The sequence below is a fragment of the Clupea harengus genome, unplaced genomic scaffold (assembly GCF_900700415.2).
Source record: "Clupea harengus unplaced genomic scaffold, Ch_v2.0.2, whole genome shotgun sequence".
Taxonomy (NCBI): domain Eukaryota; kingdom Metazoa; phylum Chordata; class Actinopteri; order Clupeiformes; family Clupeidae; genus Clupea; species Clupea harengus.
Genome location: NW_024879570.1, coordinates 52,501 through 68,930, shown reverse-complemented (window position 1 = coordinate 68,930; position 16,430 = coordinate 52,501). Strand labels below are relative to the sequence as shown.

At 41.3% G+C, this 16,430-nt stretch overlaps 1 protein-coding gene across 1 annotated transcript in view; it reads right to left on the bottom strand.

Annotated features, from left to right (window-relative positions):
- Positions 1-15,314: 15,314 nt before the first annotated feature.
- LOC122128957 (stonustoxin subunit beta-like) overlaps positions 15,315-16,430 on the bottom strand; it is a gene marked incomplete at both ends in the record, with an annotated part of 12,780 nt that continues 11,664 nt past the window's right edge. The window contains one exon of the mRNA XM_042704012.1: positions 15,315-15,841. Within this exon, the coding sequence (XP_042559946.1) occupies positions 15,315-15,841 (527 nt within the window). The remainder of the gene's footprint in view (positions 15,842-16,430) is intronic.

The following is a 16,430-nucleotide window of genomic DNA, read 5'->3' as shown; positions in this document are numbered from 1 at the left end:
TTTTACATTTTTATTTAACTGCTCATTACAGAAACAAGAACAACAAATCGGTGGCTTTGCCACTGTGCATTTAAGTAATTTAAAAAAAGTAATTTTAAGTATAAACACTAGGCATGCACTTTTTAAACACTGTGTGCAAAATGTACCATCTTAAAAAAATAAAAAAAATAAAATAAAATAATTATTATTTTTTAGACCACGTTTTTTAATCGCGAACGTTGCGGTTAGAAAATCGCGTTCTATCATATCGCGATTAAATCGCAAATGCAATTAATCGTTCAGCCCTACTGCAGCTGTCGGCTCCCTTTAAGAACTGGCCAACACCCCTCTTTCTCTCTCTCTCACACTGCAACTGCTTACCTGGCGGCAGGTCAAGCACCTTGCTCTCCACTTACCTTTTCCCCTATAATTAATAAATATATATATACTGGTTAACTTCAGGTATATGTGTCTGTGTTCTCCTTATGTTGCTTCCCAAGAGCCGGGTCGTAACAGTTCCCAAAAAATGCACACATTCGACCACCTCACCAAAAATGCAGAGCGGTTCAATATGAAGAAACTGAATTCTAAAAAGAGCAAATGCATTTCATATTGTCCTACTGTATGCAGGTAACTGTAGAACTGAAACATAAAAAGTAATGCAGGATTTGTAAGGCCATCAACTGGAAAACATGCTAGTGTTTTGAAATAAATATTTGATATTGATATTGAGTTTGCTAAGTGTATGTACAGAAAGTTGTTGTTTGTCTGTTTCATTTTTAAATGAACAGTAGTATTTAATTCAGAAAATGTGGTTTTGAGCAGAAAACGACCTATTTGACTAATTGTGTGATGAGGATGTGTTAAGAGTTTAGAAAAAGTGTCTTAATTATCGATAAATTCAATTCACTTCAACATACAATAAAATTGTCTCAGTGCTCTGAAGCCTGAACCAGCTTACAACGAAGTCTACATTTTTACGTTTTTAGTAACAGCAGACACCCTAACCTGAATCTAAACCAAACCTGTTATTATAATTTTCTATTTTTCAAAAGATTCCAAACTATGTGTGCCCTCAGTGTGTCCTGTAATGTGCAAATGTCAAATTTAACAGATGTTCTCATCTGCATGATTGGCGACTGGTCATAGTCAGCTATTATGAGCAATACAGATGGCTGAGGCTCTGTAGCTCAAAAAATGTAACAATCCATTACTCCATGAATTACCAAACACTTTGACTGTGGTTATTTAAGCCTCTGAAATAGGATTTTTTTTCAAGACATTCCTGACAGGGTGTGCTTATGCCAGTGAAAGTATCTATGATGTCTTGCTGTTTTAGCTACATTGACTGACTAGCGCCTCCTGAGGTACAAAGTGGTATTATGAAAGAGGATGGGCTGGGGCTAACTGGTTAGCATGCTAACTGAAGTGCATATCAGGGCAACAGAGCGCATAGGCGTTTGTTTTACTTCAAATGAAGTGACATGTAACCAAGTTCTTGAAATAAGCATTTTTAAAACGTTTTTAATAGATTACTAATTTAGAAAAAGTTTAACCTCAGTTTTAAATGAACCAACCACTTAAAATATAGTGCTGAGGATTCTGTAATGTAGACTACCTCTATTTATTGGAGATTTAGATGAAGTAATTTGTTTGATTGTAAACAGTTGCTCAATATTTGGTAAGAATTCTGATGCGTGAATGGGGTAGCTTGATTGTCTAATCACCATTAAATGTGTTACTAAAATGTGGTCTATATATAAGTACCTATGTTCAGCTATTCTTGAAGAAGGCATGTGGGCTGAAACGTGATCTTAAAGAGAAATGCATATATCCTACTTTTTTTTTAATCAATGGTCTTTTTATTGATTTCTCATATCATTGCAAACAAGACATGTATACAGTATACAATTTAAATCCCACCACCTCCCACCTCCCACACCCATCCCCCACCCCAAACACACAAAGAAACAATACAGGAAAAAAAACTGACCAAACTTTATCTCTGTTGTGTTCAAAATCAGAAAAGCCACAGTGCTCAGTAAGGTAAATCATCAATTATCGAGGACTAGTCCTCAATTATGTCTGAAGTGCTGACACTGTCAAGAAAAGGGCTCCAGATCTTATAGAATGTATTCACTGATCCTCTGAGACTATATCTAATTTTCTCTAATGAGAGAAAAGACAGTATATCTTTGACCCAGTGGGTGTGTTTGGGTGGGGCAGCTTCTTTCCATTTCAACAAGATGGAACGGCGTGCCAACAGTGAAGCAAAGGCCAGGGTCTTACGTTTTGCTACAGGTAGTTGCAGTTCCTCCGGGATAACCCCAAACAGTGCCACAAGCAGGTCAGGGTCAATCTTGTGGTTTATAATTCCAGAGAGACTCTCAAATACTGAACGCCAGAAATCTTCTAGAGAGGGGCAGGACCAGTACATATGAATTAGGGAGGCATCTGCACTTTTACATTTATCGCATTTGGGAGAAATAGTTGGGTATATTTTAGAAAGTTTTACCTTAGACAAATGGACACGATGCACAACCTTAAACTGTATCAGGGAGTGGCGTGCACACATAGAAGATCCATGCACCTGTCTAAGAATTGACTCCCAGCTACTATCTGGAAGGCATTGACCTAAGTCCTGCTCCCAGGCTGCTCGGACTGCAGCCAAAGGTGGAGAGTCCAGACCCGACATTAATTTGTACAATCTTGAAATAGATCCCCTAGCAAATGGGTCCCTATTAATCATCAGGCATCACAACTACGCTTAAATGTACCTTTTAAGATTGCTAGGAATAGTTTTACATACCTAGGGGTTAATGTTACACGCTCTTACAATCACCTTTTCAAGGCTAATTTTGCCAAATTGTTAGAACAAACTAAACAAGACCTCTCAAAATGGTCCCCTCTGAACATGACTCTCATTGGCCGGGTCAACTCAATCAAAATGACCATTCTTCCCAAGTATTTGTATCTGTTCCAGTGCATACCTGTCTTTCTTCCTCTTTCCTTTTTCAAATCTTTAGATTCCATTATCTCATCATTCATTTGGAATGGCAAACAGCCTAGACTGCGTAAGGCCTTTCTCCAAAGACCAAAAGAACAGGGTGGCATGGCTCTTCCCAACTTTAAATACTACTACTGGGCAGCCAACCTACGGTGCATGTTATACTGGTGGCGTTACCATCTCAACCTTGAATGTCCATCTTGGGTTTCAATGGAAAACAGTGCTTGTAGGCAGACCTCTTTGTCAGCATATTTGGGTGCTGCTCTCCCTGGGATTAGTCGTACGCCTACAAACAACCCAGTGGTAAACCACTCTCTCAGGGTGTGGCTTCAGTTCAGGAAGACATTTGGCTTTCAGAGAGCGTCCTTACTAAGCCCCATAGCATTGAACCACTTATTTGCTCCATCGATGCAAGATAAGACATTTATGGCATGGCATGAACTAGGGCTACACTGTTTTAAAGACCTATTTATAGATAAGACATTTGCCTCTTTTGAGCAGTTGTCAAGACAGTATGACTTGCCAAAAACGAATTTTTTCAGATTTCTCCAGGTCAGGCATTTTGTGCAGTGTCAAGTACCAAACTTCCCATCTATGCCACCTGTGAACCCTTTGGATGCCTTTCTCTCTCTTGACCCATTTGCTAGGGGATCTATTTCAAGATTGTATATCCTACTTTTATCCGTAGTGAGCAGCACGTGTACGTAATTTTTTTCGTTATATCCAATAACGGAAAAAAAAAACAGTCAAGGGGAGGGGCAATTTGTTGACAGCAATTTGCTGGCCCAGAGAGAGACGGTTATCTAGTGGCTGAAGGTTTAATGCATCATTTGTCATGTCTATAATTCATAGTTGTATTATTAACAGATGCGCTCGTGGCTTGTAGTTATCATTATAATCAAATCAAATCCATCAGTATTGTATTAAATAGCCTGTGTTATCCTTTCCTGCTCAGTCCCTGACCTTAGTCGTAGATTACAGGGGAGACTTTTTGTTTACTGCTCCAGGGCCGAAGTGTTCTATACTCCGGGGTTAACTCCCTTTCCCTTCCGTCTGCAGTTGATGAGCAAATGAATGGCAACTTGATTTGGTCCGAGGATTTATTCTCCACACTTCCACACTGGTTGTACAGAGTTCTACGTTACAGCAACATAACTTTGCTCCGGTCTTTGCTACATCTGATCTATCCGTGTGCATCACCTCTCTCTCTCTCTCTCTCTCTCTCTCTCTCTCTCTCTCTCTCTGTAGCCTACGTGCTGCTCTTAAAGGAGACGCACCATTATACAGCACTGTATTAACATTAGATGGGGGACCGGATGAAAATGTGACCTGGAACCATAGCGCGCGCATTTTGATTGACGTCGGCGTATTAATTTCAGCGGGACAATGACGAAAAAGATTCCTGGAGCATGAAAGTGTAGTTGATTTTTTCTTGTTTTGAACTGATTGTTCTTGAAGATTTAGAACTTGACCATTTGAGGCAAGGATTGACACCATTGGACATTTATTTTCTCTATTTCTGAACTGATATTATTTGTTATTGATTAAGATTAAGAACTTGACCTTATTTCAATACATTTTACAATTTTAAGCTTGGCCTACATTTTATTGGAGCAATGGGGGACAGGTGGGGCTTGAAAAGGCCCCCTTATTCAAAATGGGGAATGACAGAAAAAGTTTGAGAATCACTGGTGTATGTAATCACTAGCAGCAAATAATGTCAAGGACTGAGATTCCACGTCACAAACACACATAATCGATGGGATTTACTGTGATAACTTAATCAAAGTTACTGTCTGAAATCTGATGACATTTCTCATTTTGTCATCAGTTTCACTCGCATATGTTCATTAGTGTAAAGATATGAATGTTATTCCTTGTCTGTCATAATTGTCTGAAGCATACCTACATTACTGATGATTATTTTCAGATATTAAGGCCAGAGATATTAGGCTAAGAAGAATTCAAACCTGATCAAGGAGGAAAGACACACATTCTTTCAGCAATACGTAAGGGAGAGGTGTCATTTGATTGGCTGTTGAACTCAGATAAACAACATTTCGCCAGAAATGCACTCTGTATATACACACTTACACACACACACACACACACACACACACACACACACACACACACACACACACACACCCTTACTTATCACTGCGGAGACAAAAAACAAACAAATAAAGTTGTTTTTGTCCATTTTAAAACACACACACACACACACACACACACACACACTCTATCTCTCTCATTTAGACTTCTGCGTCTGATAAATTTTGTCTGCAATAACCCAGTGTTGCTACAGCAGGAAAGGTAAATAAACATCAGAGCAAAGTGTCACTATGACAGAATATGTGTTGATGTTAATGGACTAAGAACACACCATACTCTTCCTAATGGCCGAAATAATAGAAGATGATATTCAACAGTCAATATCTCATTTTCTTTTAAATCATACTGTGTATTCCTCACACTCTTGCATATTAGTCTCCTCCTCTGATAGTAACCCTATTACACCACCAGTCACAGAAATCACACTTCTAATGAATACGACACACTGGGCATTGGATTCACATGAACACATACATGAACTTATTATTATTTAGAATTATTATTGTTGAGTTTTCTCTTCTGTTTCCTTTAACCGCGAACCCTGGACACCTAATGTAGACAACTGGGGAAAGCATGTGACTTGAAGTGAAACCTGGCATCATGTGAGTTTAAGTCTTTCTTCCCCTTTTTTGTCCAAATAGGCTACATGTTTATATCCATATGTTTATATCCTTATGTTTGTGTGTTTCTGTATATTTGCTGAAATTGTGTAACCTATTAAAGAATAGCCTATTCATGTTGACAGTTTAGGTTGTTGTTTGGAACGTGGAAAACGGGATATGTTACACAGCTACATGTTTTACCTTCGTACTTCTACTTAGGCTCCCTAGACGTAGCGGCGTTCAGCATTCCACCATAACGTCTTTTCAGTTTCATTTGGATTAAAGATAGTGTCCTTGATTCTGGCGAAAGGTTGTTCATATGACAGCTCAACAAATTACACCACTCCCTTTCTTTCCCAGAGCTAGGAATGTGTAGGGTGCGAACACTGGAGTTTTGAGCGCACACACAGAACGGACGGCTGGGGCAATTCGCTCAATTTGACATAAATAGTTTATTGGATCAGCGTCTCGACTTGTAGGCTACCTGCGGAATTCTGCGGATGCCTGTGTTCCGTGTACTTTCCTAAGTGTGTAACTCAACAGGTAGTAGCTGGATTTGTCGATATAATAATGTAGGTTAACGGTCAAATGTAGCGTTCAGCCCAAATTCTCGACTGCACTTATCGAGGCAAAAATCTCTGCCGATCAAAGTTAAATTAAAATTTGCATTAGAAACATCTCAAACATCGACAGAAAACGCTGAATTAACAAGAAAAAACATTCATTGACAGTTTATGCATTCATTTCGCTTACCTTAAGTCAAGACGGTTGGCGCTTTTGTATTATAACACAGCTTCCTTGTTAAATTATCTTCTCCTCTATCCATGTTGATGCGGAGTATGTTTCCCCTCATTCATATAAAATCTTACTATACTATAATCTCACAGTACCATCAGAGCATCAGTATCTGTGGCATGGCTCAATAACCGTTAGAGATACACAGGAAACAAACAGGGGTTCTTATAGATTTAGCAGGGGTCAAATTAAGAGTCCCATAAGTGCATTTCCCCTAACTTACATAACACATAAAATGAGTTTAATTGACACAATAAGAATACAAATCAGCAACCTAAAATAATACAAATAACAATGGATGAGAACACATCACTCAACATTCCTCAACTCCAACTGTTTACTTCCTGGGGGTATTCAAAGTACGTAGTTTTGTTAAGAGTTTTGTTAAATTCTAATGGAATATCCAACTCTTTTCATTAAATTTGAAGATGTCGCACAATGTCGTTTTGACTATAGTTAATTGTCCAATATCTTTTAATAATTATAATTGTTGTCAAAGAATGAAAAAAAAACAATGAAAGAAATTCAATCTATATATTGGCCTACTTCAACTAATCATACAAGACATGTTAAAAATATATTTCTTCATTTAATTGGAAACTCATTGAAATTGTGTGTGTGTTTGTCATTGCTCCATTTGCACGTCTCCTGTGAGAGGGAAACAATGCAATCTATCCAGTCAGATGCTGATGAACTGAACACAACCAGTGGTGTACATGTGGTGTATTTGTAGAGGCCACACTCATTAGTTGTGCTCCTCCATGGTGCTGGAGCTGAGATGTTTTTTCTGGGATTGGCCCCGTGCCACTGAGACTTCCTGTCCACCCCTCTCTCTCCTCCCTTTCTCCCCTCCATCTCTTCCTTTATCTCTCTCTCTAACTTCCTTTCTCTCTCTCTCTACTCTCTCTCTCTCTCTCTCTCTCTCTCTCTCTCTCTCTCTCTCTCTCTGTCTCTCTTTGTCTCTTCTCTGAGACTTCCTGTCCCCCCTGAGTTCCTGGTGGAATCCAGGCCGGCCAAATTCGTCGTCACCCACAGTGGCTGCCAACAAGTGTGAGGAGATATAGGAAGGATACGCAGTCCTCACAGTTCCTCGACAGTCAGTGTGTGTGTGTGTGTGTGTGTGTGTCTGTGTCCGTGTGTTTGCATGCCTGTGTATTTGAGACATTTTTTTAATAGATCCATAGAATTTATTGTAATTGGCATCAGTGTGTCATGATGATGATGAAGATAAATGTTTGTAATGCACTCATCAGGCAATGAGCCAAGCTGTGGGATGTACTCTACATAAGTGGACTAAAATATCACTCAGTAGGTTTTTTAATTCTACACAATACCCCTCTTTCCTTATTTTGTATATGGATTATATTAATGATATCAGAGGTAAGTGTCAAGACTCTCATACTAAACACTCTTCCTCACTTCACTTCCTCTTTTCTATATTATAGTGATGATGACTAAGCTTTTTAGATTTGGCTTTTGAAAATACATTTCTTTCCTTGATCCTTTCCTTCTTCCGAATGGCAAACCTCTTCCCAAGGTCCCTGCTCCTGTCCCCAGCAAACCAAAAGCCCCTCCCCAGGCCCCGCCCACCTCATCCTCCTCTTCCTCATTCTCCAGATTCACCACAGGCACCTTCCCTGGCAAGGCCCGTCCCGTGACCCGCCTGCCGTCAACGGCAACAACACGCCACAGATCGTAGGTGCCAGCTCCATCTACTCCATGTACACCCAGCAGAGCACGCCAGGGAGGAAGGGCCACAACAACATGGGCGGAGGCACGCTGCCCAGATCGCACCCCAGAGGTGAGTGGCACCGCTGCTGTCCAATCAGAATCAAGGGTTTAGGGGCAGGAGTGAGACCTAGAAACAGTAAAAGGTCCTGATCCTGGTTCTGGTTCTGGTTCTGGTTCTGGTTCTGGTTCTGATCCTGGTCCTGTCGCTGGTCCTGGTCCTGGTCCTGGTCCGTCCTGGTATTGAGAACTATGGTCTGGCTTAAATCTAGGCCAGATCAAATCATGCATTGGTTGCTGTGTAGGAGTCTGCTCCAAATTGTATGTTGCACACCCCAACAGAAAGCCGCATGGAGGGGTACATGGAGGAGTACCCACCGCCCCCCGTATCCTGCAACCCCACCCCGTTAGAGGGGTATATGGACGAGTACCCCCCCATACCCACCACCCCTGTATCCCTCTCAGGCTTGAGCAGGAGGGACAGGCAGATGAGACCAGCATGGAGCCACCCGAGATCACTGGAGAAAATTACCCTTCCACCGGTAAAACAACACATACCACACACATGTCTAATACAACACACATATACATTCACAGAGTACACACACACATGCACACACACACACAACACGATCATACATACGTACACATAAACACATGCATGCTTAGAACCATTCATACGGTACATTTCACATATACAATCACAGAGTACATAAACACACACACACACACACACACACCGCACACACACACACACACAACACACACACACACACATATACAATCACAGAGTACATAAACACACACCACACAACACACACACACACACACATGCACACACACACACCACACACACACATATAGAATCACAGAGTACACACACACATACACACACACACACACACACACACGATCATACATACGTACACATAAACACATGCATGCTTAGAACTATTCATATCCATAGTATATGTACAGAACATACATGCATTTACAAAACATTCATAAACGTACATATACCTACACTGATACGCTTGTGGAGGTTAAAAGAGGAGTTTTAAGAAGCGGAGAGCCCAGTGTTTTCAAGAGGGCCCAGAAACCTCATCATGTTACTGTTTTCCTTTTTAGATATTGGTAAATAAATTGTGGCAGGGATTGTGGTTGGAAGTTGCCTCTTGTTCTGGTCTGTGCCGGTCATCATCACATCCCCTGTTGTCGTGGTCCCTAAAGACAGGTGGTGCTTCTCTATCTTCAGGGCAGCTTGCCACCTTGTAATGAAGACTAGACTAGTTATAATGAAGGTATTATGGCAAATTTAGTGAAGTAAAAAAGCAGATTACTGTCTCAAAAATGAATTTGAGAAAAACCAGTTTCTTTATAAAACTACTTTTTTACTCATGTGTGTTACAAGCGTTACTACCCACCCCTGATAACCAATCATACATCCAGAAACTCACAACATGATCATAAAATAAATATATTTATGTTTATACTTACAGCATAAAAACACACATACATGAAACAATAACATTTGCTGAATGTCCCTGAATGTCTTATGTCCATGCCTGCAGGGTAAGCGAACTAACTTGCGTAAAAGCGGCTCAGAGCGGATCAATCACGGCATGCGTGTGCGCTTCAACCCCCTGGCTCTGCTGCTGGATGCCTCACTGGAGGGAGAGTACGACCTGGTACAGAGGATCATCTATGAGGTGAGACTATAAACTTTACACTGTACAATATGAACCTGGTTCAGAGGATCATCTATGAGGTGAGACTATAAACTTTACACTGTCCAATATGACCCTGATGCAGAGGATCATCTATGAGGTGAGACTATAAACTTTACACTTTACAATATGAACCTGGTTCAGAGGATAATTTATGAGGTGAGACTATAAACTTTACACTGTCCAATATGAACCTGGTTCAGAGGATAATTTATGAGGTGATACTATAAACTTTACACTGTCCAATATGAACCTGGTTCAGAGGATAATTTATGAGGTGAGACTATAAACTTTACCCTTTACAATATGACCTTGATGCAGAGGATCATATACAAAGTTAGACTTCACACTGTACAGTGTTGACCTGGTTTTGCACTTCACCCTGTTTGTACTTTGTCTTTAGAAGACCCAGGACCAATCTTGCAGTTACTATAATGTCTGTGTGTATGTACATGTGTGTTAGTTGAACTTAATACTTTACTTTGGTGTGGAAGACAAATACATTATTAAAATGTGTGTATCTGCGTGTGTGTGTGTGTGTTTAGGTGGATGACCCCAGCCTGCCCAATGATGAGGGAATCACTGCCCTCCACAACTCTGTGTGTGCAGGCCACATTGAAATTGTCAAGTTCCTGGTGCAGTTTGGAGTCAACGTTAACGCGGCCGACAGTGATGGCTGGTGAGAATCTGACGCCCAGAATCAGCCCTGTTTGGGATGTGTTATCAACAACATTCAGAGTGTGTGTGGCATTGCTTCATTCATAACCACACACAAATCATGCCAATTCATAACAACAGCAAACACACAGAATCCACAAACTAATTCACACCAAACGCATACAGTCAAGTATGTAGAATTACAGGCCAGAGTAGCTCCAAGTTGGAGGGGGCTTCATATCATTGTCAGGGCTTATTATTCAACATCACGTTACAGTAAACCAACGTATATCGCCTGTCATTTCGATGTCAATGCAAAGTGATGAACACTTTTGATTTGTTGAAGACTTCCTGCTCCAAAACGGAGAAGTACTGATGGATATGGCTTCGTTGTCATTGACATTATATTTACGAAAATTAAAATTCATATTTTTCTGGCGACTTGTGATAGCTCACTGTTAGATAGTTGTGACGATCATCCTGTAACAGAAATATAGCTTTTTTAGGTAAAAGAAGATATTATTGGAGAGGTTTGCTTGATGTGTGCACTTGTTGTCACCACTTGCAATGATGCCGTTTTAATATAAAAATTGTAAAAAAAAAAAAAAAAAAAAAAAAAAAAAAAATGTTCAAAGATGTGGGGGGATGGTTTTCCTCCACGTCCAATGGCCATTACACCCCTGGTACTGGGACAATAATGTTGTAATATTCTTTCATCTCATATCTCTTGTTCTTTCCCTCCTACGTTCTATCTCTCTCTCCTTCTTTACTTACTTCTCTCTCTTTCCCTCTCATTCCCCCTCACCCCTCTCCTGCTTTTCTCTTCATTTCTCTTCCTGCTGTCTTCCCCTTCCTCTCTCTCTCTCTCTCTCTCTCTCTCTCTCCCCGACCAGGACCCCTCTGCACTGTGCTGCCTCCTGTAATAATGTGCAGGTGTGTAAGTTCCTGGTTGAGTCCGGGGCGGCCGTGTTTTCCGTCACCCACAGCGACATGCAGACGGCTGCGACAAGTGTGAGGAGATGGAGGAGGGATACGCCCAGTGCTCACAGTTCCTCTACGGTCAGTGTGTGTGTGTGTGTGTGTGTGTGTGTGTGTGTGTTTTACAGGTGTTCAGGAGAAGCTGGGCATCATGAACAGAGGGGTGGTGTATGGCCTGTGTGTATTAATGTGTGTGTGTGTGTGTGTGTGTGTGTTTTACAGGTGTTCAGGAGAAGATGGGCATCATGAACAGAGGGGTGGTGTATGGCCTGTGTGTATTAATATGTGTGTGTGTGTGTGTGTGTGTGTCTGTGTGTGTTTTACAGGTGTTGAGGAGAAGATGGGCATCATGAACAGAGGGATGGTGTGTGGCCTGAGTGTATTAATGTGTGTGTGTGTGTGTGTGTCTGTGTGTGTTTGTGTGTGTGTGTGCGTGTGTGTGTGTGTGTTTTACAGGTGTTCAGGAGAAGATGGGCATCATGAACAGAGGGATGGTGTGTGGCCTGTGGGACTATGAGGTGGAGGCTGAGGACGAGCTGTCCTTCAGGGAGGGGGACTGCATGACCATCCTGCGCAGGGAGGACCAGGAGGAGACGCAGTGGTGGTTGGCCCGCTGTGGGGACAAGGAGGGCTACATCCCCCGAAACCTGCTGGGGGTCAGTCTGTCTGTCTGTCTCTGTGTGTGTGTGATTGCTGTAGAGCAGTGTTTCCCAAAATAGTCTGAATAGCCGAGTCGAAATGCCAAAAAAACACTCATGTATACACTGTAGTGTTCAGCAAAATATAAAAATAGCTACAGGTAGGTTAGTCAAAACATAGGCACAACTCCCTAGCTGCAACAACTCCTTAGCTCCCTCGTCAGAATTCCACTCGCTGATGCCCTGTCTAGAGAAGCGGGAGCTCATTCCGGTTGCTGCACGGAAATTGATAACTGGTTAAAAAGAGTTAATACCCAGTCCAGAGAGACACCAACCGCTACTAGTAGTAGAAGGCCTACTATCGAGGATGCACCTGCCGGCGACAGCATGGGGCGTGGGGTGGTACATAGCTGGAGACTGTAAAAAGTTTGGGAAACACTGCTGTAGAGTATTCGTATCTATTCTTGTAGATAACAATGTGAAGATATTACTGTGTTACAGTATCACTGCTTATAATGGAGCTCATCTCTCTCTCTTTCTCTCTCACAGCTGTACCTGAGGATCAAACCCAGACAGAGAAGCCTGGCTTAAGAATATTATGTGGCCTATCAAACTGATACTACACACAAACACACACGTATACATTTACACACACACACAGTTCAGCAGAACACTAAGAGTCTCAGTACAGCGAATCTTTGCTGAATGTTGGAACAGTTGATGAAAGTGTGACATAAACAGGTGTGTCTGTGGACGGAGAACAGCCTGAACTACACGTTACTCACTGGACTTGAGCCATTCAGCAGACTGATCAAAAGAGTTTCTTTTGCTGACATTCATTAAGATTAAAAACCTTGTTTTTTCTTTGTAAAATTTGGAGAGAGTGGGAGAGAATTGGTGAAGTATAACAATGATGATCATGATAATGACTGAGTTTAAGATTGTAAAATGAACACTGTTTTCTTTGTTGTTTGTGTAAAACTTTATTTGTAAATGTACCCAAACACAGTCATACTGCTGGATAGTCTGTCACCTGCAGCATCTCTATGATCATCATGTTTTTCTTTTTCTCTATTTTGAAAACGAATGTCATTTTTAAGGCCCTCATGTAGTTTGTGTCTGAAGACATTTGTGTAGTTTATTTATATTTCTGTGTAATTAATTTACATTGTTCCTCACACTTTATCTAATAGAGAGCGAGTAGAGAGAATTTTGATTTTGCAAAGAGCTTATCAAAATGACTGCCAACACATTCTTTTGCTGCATACAAGGACAAAAAACATATCATCAGTCTTTCATAATAAAACAGAAATGATGACAGCTTGTATGAGAGATGTATTTTCTCCAAGGTCATGTCTGAAGAGAAAACATGTCTGACATCACTCTGAAGTAATGAAGATGATCTGTGAGAAGCCCAGAGCACAGGAGCAGCTTTCCATCTAAACGTGAAATAAACACATTTCATTCCAACACCTGCCTGAAGAGTCACTCTGGAGACAAACTCACATCTGCCCTCACTCATCTACCTGCATGCTACAGTGATGCATTGTGTGGAAATGTAACCTTACTTATTATACTACTGCAATGCATGTGATGGCCAAGTCAGTTATGCATTTGAGGTTGACACATGGAGAAAGAACAGATTAATACTCTCTGTTTTGGCTTTAGAGAAAAACAAAACATTAATCAACTCAAAAATGAAGACACATCCATCACCATTAACCCACTCCCATGTTATATTCTCTAAATATATTTATTTAGACATTTTATTTCAGGATTTTATTTAGACATTTTATTTCTCTGAATGTGCAGAACAACAGATACACAGAGGACAGGAACCACACACACATTACACAATAACTATGCCTAACACACACAAACACACACACACACTCAACACGATAACTCTCTCTCTATGACTCTCTCTCTCTCTCACACAGACACACACACACACACACACACACACATTACACAATAACTATGCCTAACACACACAAACACACACACACACACACACTCAACACAATAACTCTCTCTCTATGACTCTCTCTCTCTCACACACACACACACACACACACACACACACACACATAACACAATAACTATGCCCCTTTCTCTCTCACACACACAGACACATTACAAAAGAACTATGCTTAACACACACAGAGACATTACACAACAACTATGCCTAACAAACACACACACACACACACTGTCAAAGGGTTAAGTGTTGAGGGTCTTTAGGCACAAAAAGGCAGCATGGAGACAAAAATTCAGTGGCTTGCAATTTATTCCCCACCACCAGGGGGGTTAAGAGTATCCATGTGGCAAAAACAAAGAGAAAGAAAGGAAACAAACAGACTGATAATATAACTTGAAAAAGAAGATGTTTACAGAACAGCTGAATATGCACAGCCACTACCTCACACAGGGCCTCACACATCTGAGGATGCTGATGACAAAGCTTCCTTCTCAACCATCTCAGCACAATATGTGTGCACCCATCTGCTTCTACACACGCCAGCCAAGTTAACCCAGTTCAGAATATTATGTGTGATGTACAATAACACACAATAACTATACACATTATACACAATAACTATGCCCAACACACACATATGCACATTACACAATAACTATGCCTAACACACACACACACAAACACACACACACACACACACACACACACACACACACACAATTACGTAATAACTATGTCAAAAACACACACACACACACACACACACACACACACACACACACACACACACACACACACACACAAACACACATTCATACACAGACCCCAGACCAGTGCATCATTTTCAGACAAATGCAGCAAATTAGTAAACCTTAAGGAGAGCAGAATACATCATATTGTTGCTGAACAATTCTTGTAACCCACATACTAAATTCAGAAATGCACAAAATATACAAAAATGTTACATCACCATTTGCATAGTATCATCAAAGCAGTGGTGTATAAACAGAATACACATATCACTATTTCCATAGCATCACAGCATCACACATGTGTATGAATAGGAGTGGGTGACTCCTGTGTTCCTGCAGCATGGGGAGGTCATGTGATCTGGCACAGGGACACTGAGGAGTCATAAACCCTAAACCCAGGATAGAGGGGCTCAGTGAATGTGGAGTGGAACGTGTGCAGGTGGGTGAGTGTGTCAGAGGAGACGCTGTAGAAGGACAGAGTGCCGGCTGGCCAGTCCAGGTACACTCCTACTCTGCTGGAGCGGGAGGAGGGGTCAGGTATGGCAGTGTGCTCATTATTGTGCCAGGCAGAGTAACCGTGAGAAGAGCAGAGCAGACTCCAGGACCTGTCATTACGTCCCAGTATGATGTCATCACTCCCCCCTTTCCTCTGGATGCTTTTATACGCCACAGATATATAAGCCCCATCCCCACTCCACTCAGCCTCCCAGTAGCAGCGTCCAGACTGACCCTCTCTACACAACACCTGATCCCAGCAGTCAAATCTCTCTGGGTGGTCAGGATACGGCTGCTCCTCATACACAAGTGTCACCTTTCTGTTCCCCTCAGAGAGAGAGAGATGTCTGTGTGCTGTGTTTGGGTCCAGTGTGAGCTCACAGGCATCTGCAGACAAGAGGAGAGGAGAGAGGAGAGAACATCATCATCAGAATATGGGGAGTGACAGCTGCTGCTGACTAACACACACACACACACACACACACACACACACACACACACACACACACACACACACACACAAACACTCTCTGTTTCACATTCCAGACACAGCACACCAATACACATACACACAACTTCATATTCCAATCACAACACACACCTACATATTTAAAACACAACTCAACAGTACATACAAACACACACACACACACACTACCATCCGAGATGCAGACACCCTACCTATATTCAAATCAAGACTAAAGACATTCCTCTTTAGTGCATCCTATAGCCATAAGTAATTGCGTCAACAAACCCATCACCTGCTGGGCCAGCCAGTCAGCAAGCATAACTAGACATAACTGAACACATAAGAAAAAATAAAATAAATAAATAAATAAAATAAATAAAAATGTATATCACTGGGCTACAGACAGCGTATGTTGTACCCTGCAACCCTAACAAAGCTTACGACTAAAATCTCCATATGTACCAAACCAAACTAATTGCTAAATGGCAGCATAACTAAACATAACTA